Genomic DNA, 6,611 nt, shown 5'->3' with positions numbered 1-6,611 from the left:
TCCCATTGAAAAAAAAAATCAACAACAACAAACAATAAAGTGCAATTCCAGACCAGGCAGCGCCTCTCCCCCACTTCCCCAAAAGCCTGAATTTCTTACAGCTCTTGGCAGAGCTACACATGCTGTCCTCTTCTGCCAGCCAGACACTTTCTCAGCCCACCAAGAACAGCACTATCCCTACCAGCCCCTCCTGCCCCAGGTTTGCTCAGGAGCTCAGGGAATAGCACAACATCACTGAGGCTTCTAGGTAAGTTTCACTTTTCCCAGGAGCTAGAAAGGTGTACTGAACACCTTGCTTTTCTTTTCCCAGGCTGTAATAATTTTTTGTCATTAGTCAACAGCATTATTAAACGCTCCTTCCTGCTGCTGCTGAAGTCACCATCCATTTTCTATTTTATCAGACCAGGTTGGGGTTCATTCTGCCAGATTTGGAGGGCTAAAGTAGAGAGGTCTCTCTCAGCAACTTATTTAGGTTTCCTCTACAGAGGCAGTGGAGAGAAAAGTGTTATTCTAGCGACCAGCCCTTCAAAGGGGACCATCCTTCAAAGAAAGACTCAAGGGAGGCTGTATGGATGGTGTCAGAAATACTGGTCTCTCTCCAATGAATGAAGAGGGAGCCTGTGAGAGACTTTTCCAGATGTAGATACCACCTTTGGAGATGCTTTAAACTTCAGAAAAATTACTTGAATGCTATTCTCAGAGGTGGTATATTTTATGACCCAGCACACTGGGTGTCTACATGCCTTGAATAGCTCCGTGGTCTCTGCAGCACTGTCAGGACACTGAGATGCTTTCCCCTGAAGCAACTGCAGCACAGCAGTAGCTTGCTGGTCTCAGTGATGTTGTAAAAGGCTCACTGATTTCAAGATACTACAGACTGGAAACTATTTCTATTGCTTTGTAGTTCTGAGTGGTAACAACATCACACAATGAAGCCACTCTTTTTTTTTGTTTGTTCTTCTTGTTTTGTTTGTTTGGTTTTTTGGGTGTTTTTTTAAGTGACTGCAAAGAGAAGGGAGATAGTGAGCAAGGTGAAGCTCACACATCCCTGTGTGCTTCACAGAGAAGAAGGAAGTCCCTGACTCCCTGCCAGACCAATACCACAGAACAAGATGGTGCCCCGGAAAGATTTTTGATTTTGATTTTGGTTTTGATTTTTGGTTTTTGATACTGACTGATGCCTGTGAAACAATAAAACCAGTAACAAAAAAACCAACCAAACAAACAAACAAAAAAGTGCCTGGCATGTGCAACCATAAATTCCATCCCATTAAACTGTAATTTCTTCAGCAGAGACATTCAGGGGTGGAACTGAGCTGTGCAATGGGGGAAACATGACTCCCAATATAGATTGCCCAGAGCCCAAGGTCCCAGAGCCCTTGAGAGACCTCAAGTACCCAAGCCCCAAGCTGGCAGCTGGGTTGGCTTAGGTGTGCAACACAGAGCCACTCCCAAATGCTTGGCCAGGCTCTTGCCTACACTTGGAAGTAGCAAGGTCTACAGCTGCCTGAGTAGCTTAAGCAGGGCTAACAGGAGGCTGCTGTGACAAGGGATGGCCAGTCCCACCCTCCTCCTCTCCCCTATCTCTGACCCTGTCCCTTCTCCTGAGCAACCTGAATTTTGTATCTTCATTGTTCAGGGCAAGTTTCAGCCAGAGCAACAAGCCCTGGGATTCCTCCCATCACTCCAAGAACTGGTATAAGGGACAAGATAGGAGGCTAGGGAAAAGGGAGAAAATGCAAGTCACTCCTCAGCAGTGAAGTATGGCCTTGGAGTGTGTGGGTCAACTGTGTGACCACATTTTGCTTTCAAAAATGGCAGAAACAGGAATATACTATTTTGAAGTCTAAGCTTTTCCCTTTTTTTTTCCCCCACCACATTTGACTTGTGTTTAGAGCTGCACTGACTCATCTGATTTTTTTTTAGTTTGTTTGTTTCCGCAACAGAAGAGGGAAGAACAACCCCTGCCTCACGGGAAATCCACAGGCACCCTGTACTTGGGGCACTCACATCTTCCCTCTCCTGGGCTCACCTGCTCACAGCTCAACCATGCTCTTTGGTGAAGCAGAGGACCATGACCTTTTGTTATGACAGGAATCCTGCACACACTATGGACTAAGAAGGAGTAGAAGAGCAAGTGTCATAGGAAGAAAAATGTTGCAGAAATCTAAAATGGAATAGCCCGCACAGATCTATCAGCTAACAAAAAACTAGAAACAACCTTTCACAGCTACATTTCTTACGAAATAAAAAGAAGACATAAAAAGAAAATATGTCACCAATTTTAGCCTGGAAAGAGGTACAAGTAAAAATTACTACATCCTCAGCCTGCTCATGATAATTTTGCTCTGTCCTGTTCAAAAGCAAGTAACAGATAGAAATGACGTAATCTTGGCAAGTGTTATTTCAGTTCATTGGAATTTATTCCATATATCTTTTATTCCAAGCAATTGTATATTGAAATGTGTGCAAAGTTTTCTCCAGCAGTGGTCTTGTTTCTTGTTCTGTTTTTGCATAACCTCTATATAGATGGTAATATACAAATATATACAGAGGTAAAATGCAAACTCTTTATGAAGCTGAGGAACCACTAGACATTTTTCTCTAAAAATAACAAAAAGCTGCAAGTTTTTAGAAAGGGATTTATAATGAAGAGTTGGACATCTAGTCAACAGAATATCTGTGCCTGGCTTTGAGGACTATTAGGGAGATTTAGTTCCCTGAAGCAAGTCTGTATCGAGCCTGGGATAATATTGACAAGATCAAACAGTGAAGTAAGCTTGTGGGAGCTTGTTTTTTGTCCTACCTTATATTCCACTATCTTTTAAATTGGGGCTGGGATTCTTTTGGCAATAAATTAACACAGAGCTGCTGCAACAAGCTACATGCAAGAACCTTTTCCTATCAAGTCTCATATCAAAACAGCATTTGGAAAAGCCTTACAAACACCAGAGGAAGAGAGCCAAGATTTATTCTGAACATCGCATTCATAAAACAAGCTGGCCACTCTGACAGTGCTACAACAAGCCAAGGCCAAAGCCTGCCCCTTTCTGCTTGGGTTAGTGATTTGATCTTACAACTTGGCTTGGTAAACAGAGACATGAATGTAAGAATGTCATAAAAACGCCATCAATTTTTCTATAAAACCTACTTTAAAAAAAGGAGCAAAAAATATGCTCATTATTTTGCTTAGCTTTTTTATTCCATCGTTATGGCACAAGATAGGACTTAAAGACTACATCACTGAATAAGTCTTCAACTTCATTAAAATTAAGACTAATATGTTTTATAAAAACCTTTTGATATGATACACTTTCCCTTATCAAGTGATAAAAAGAACTTTCTCTAGAATACTGAAGTACATTGCCACCTGCTGGCCATAAACAATTTTGCAATTTAAAAACACCAGAACGTGTATAAAACAGCAACATTTAACAATGCAGCATACAGTTATTGAAGAAGTACTATTGACCCCAACTTTGGCACAATATTTATAGAAATGCAGCTGTGAACGTCTCCAAATGTCATATTAATTTTTGAAACTCTGTGTGACTCCTTTTCATATATCTGTTTGCTTTTGTTTTCCTTCTCTAACTTCCTTAATGTTGAAACTTTGTTATTTCAAAGGAAAAGCCATATTCTTTCTCACTTGTTACACACCTCGATTTATTTGGTTTGGTTTTTTAAAATTTGGATTCCAGTTTGCTGTTTTAGAACAATACATAAAATCATACATCTATAAATATATATATATTATATCCCGTATACGTAAGATTGGTTTTCCTCTAGAATGGGAGGGCAGGCCTTTGCACTACACATCCTTACATGGTTTAGGCATGGCCTGGCTCTTGGTTGATTCTCTGAGCTGCTTCCTACCAGAATCTAAAAAAATATTTTTTTACAATCTTGTATCAAATTTTTATTTCATTTGCAAATAAATTTATAAGAAAAATATTTGATATCTTCCCCTCTAAGCTCACTACTACCCTTATAAAATATATGGCTTTTCATGTTTCACTCTATTTTAGTGTTTTTCAATAGGCAGTGAAAAGAAGGACAACTTCCTCCTTTAACAGTATTTTTCTTTTAATATAAGCACAGAAACCAGCTTGTGCACTTTCTATAGACTTCCAATGCATATCACGGTAATGTAAGTGCAGTGATTTAAAAAACAAAACAAAACAAAAAAGCAGTCATGATTGATTGACATCTGTATATGAAAACATAATATATGATTATCATACAATACCCATTACAGAATATACAATCATCAAAACTGCAGATATATAAATACATTGTTAGCAACACTTTTATCTTATACACAGCGTATGCATACAGAGTTATTAGACTAAAATTTTCACCTTGTTTTTTTTCTCAAAAGCTTGCTGAAAACCAGGAACGTACTGTACTTGTAAATGGACCGCTTGACAGTGCTGTTAAGAAATTAAAGTGAAGAAAGTTTACAAAAGAGTATACGCAATTCAGTCGGTACAAAACAAAAAAGCCCCCCCACTGTCACAGTTGTTTTCCTATGAGAGGGAGGCATGGGTATGGGTGGGAGTTCTGCAGAGTCTGATCATACCAGGGTTTCTGGGAGAGCATCAGGGTTATCAGCTGATAACAACTCCCAAATTTGCCACCTCTCCCTTTGCCTCTCGTGCCAGTCTACCTCTGAAACACTGGTACTGTTCTGAGTGTGAGGAGCTGTGGCGTAGACGTGAGGCACTTGCCCGTGTGGGGATGGCCGCTCCTCTCCAGAGGTGGCCCGGTCGGGGACCTTGGCTCTTGGTCCTCCAGCTGTTCTAGTCCCTGAACTTTTTTCATGGCGTTGAAATCTCCACAAAGAGTGCAAGGTTGAAGAAACACTCGAACGCTGCAGCGACGCGGAGCTCGTTTTTGCTGGGCCTGGGTATGGGGGTGGTGGCCTCTCTTTTCTGTAGGAGGGTTTGGCCGCGCTTTGCCAACAGCTGGCATTGAAGCCAGGCTCGGTGAGGTCCTCAACGCTGCTTAAAGTCAAGTGCCGCTCCGACTTGGAGTGTGACAGGTCTGTACTCCTACTGACAACTTCCATTTGGGGGTTGCTGCACACCCGAGACACCGTGGGATGGAGCTGACACTCGGGAATGGCAGCAGTTGTCTGGCTCCTTCGCATGACCTGCCTGCCAGTGTCCAGTTCTGAGGAGCTGCCCTGCCACCGGGGAGAATACGCAGCGAGGTTCCCGTGGGAAAGAGAGCACTGTCCAGGTCTCAGCAAGCTGCTTTCATAAATGTTCCCGTAAGAACCTGGGGGACAGAGTCAGAAAGATGGTATCAATCTGCATAATCAATTACATGATCTTAAAAAAGTTACTGCTTTCCCCCAGCATCACAGAAAGAGAGGTGAGGGCTCCGATCACCAGGCTTTGGGACTAATCATCTATCAGCCTCACCACCAGCCCCATCAGGGGACACAGAGAAGCAGCCCAGTGGCTGAACTATGACTAATATATTACCTGATGACTCTAATGCTCTGCTCTGACACAAAGCCTTGCACCACATAACATCTTTCAAATACCTGAAAAAGCTGGGCGGTTGTTTTAGTCTCACAGTGCCACTGTGAGGAGGGTGCAGATGGCATTAAACAAAAGGTCAGATGGGTCAGGGACTTGCTGGGACCACACTGATCAGTGGCACGGCCAGAACCCGGGGCTGCCAACCGCACAGCCTGTGCTTGTGCCACTGCAGCAGTTCCTCTCAAACCCCCACACCAGGTGTCCATCTTCCAGTGACTTTTAGAATAATATATAACTACTTTTTGAAGTAATTTTAAGTATTTAATACAATTTAGGTATTTAAAATAATTTAAGTATTATTAAATTATCTTTTACAATTACTTTGCAACGCTTTGAAATGTCTCTGCCTTTGTATAACAACTACAGTTTACTGCATTTTTTGGAACAGTCACCTTTCAAGAGAACAACTCTGGACCATGTGAATCATTCTACTGGTTTCACTGTGTTTTCTCAAAACCAAGAAATTATTTATGTCTTTTCTAGATTTGGGCTTAAAACTTGAGAAATAACTGACCTGTCATTGCTGGATCTTTGCAGCCACTTTTCAGTGTTGAATGCCACGTACCCCAGATATCAAAATGATCTTCGACAATATCTAAATAGCAGCAAGAGCAGGAGGAAGATGATGAATTATCTCTTAAAGACATTGTTTAGAAACATACAAATGGCATGGTAAAACCTTATGTAATGCATCAGAGTTATTAATATATACTAGGTTCTCACTTGAGAACCTAACACAAACATCTCACATGTATTTATCCACAGGTACTTGCTGATTCAAGCTCAGATCCTATAATTGATTCAGTAAGCTCTGCATGGGCACAGTGCCTGAGTTTTCTGAGAGAGTGGAATTTTTCTTAAGTTCTCTGCCTCACTGAACTCCATTAGAGAACTTGTGCAAAACCAGGAGGGTCTGGTCATTGGAAAGCAGTTTTTGTGCTTTTTACAGAACAGAATGACAGAGCTCCCTCAGGCAGCTCTGGACCCAGCAGTTACACTAAAGCATACTCTATCAGCCTGTAGCATTACTTGGGTCTTACACCAAAGTGCTGTCACAGA

At 41.7% G+C, this 6,611-nt stretch overlaps 1 protein-coding gene across 4 annotated transcripts in view; it reads right to left on the bottom strand.

Annotated features, from left to right (window-relative positions):
* Positions 1-4,314: 4,314 nt before the first annotated feature.
* ARHGAP6 (Rho GTPase activating protein 6) overlaps positions 4,315-6,611 on the bottom strand; it is a 328,240-nt gene continuing 325,943 nt past the window's right edge. For all 4 annotated transcript variants that reach the window (XM_030451749.1, XM_030451730.1, XM_030451722.1 and 1 more), the window contains 2 exons: positions 6,067-6,147; positions 4,315-5,283 (listed from right to left, as the gene is read on the bottom strand). In XM_030451749.1, the coding sequence (XP_030307609.1) occupies positions 4,577-5,283; positions 6,067-6,147 (788 nt within the window). In that variant the 3' untranslated portion in view covers positions 4,315-4,576. The remainder of the gene's footprint in view (positions 5,284-6,066; positions 6,148-6,611) is intronic.

Source organism: Calypte anna, chromosome 1 (genome assembly GCF_003957555.1).
Source record: "Calypte anna isolate BGI_N300 chromosome 1, bCalAnn1_v1.p, whole genome shotgun sequence".
Taxonomy (NCBI): domain Eukaryota; kingdom Metazoa; phylum Chordata; class Aves; order Apodiformes; family Trochilidae; genus Calypte; species Calypte anna.
This window is presented reverse-complemented; position numbering and strand designations above follow the sequence as displayed.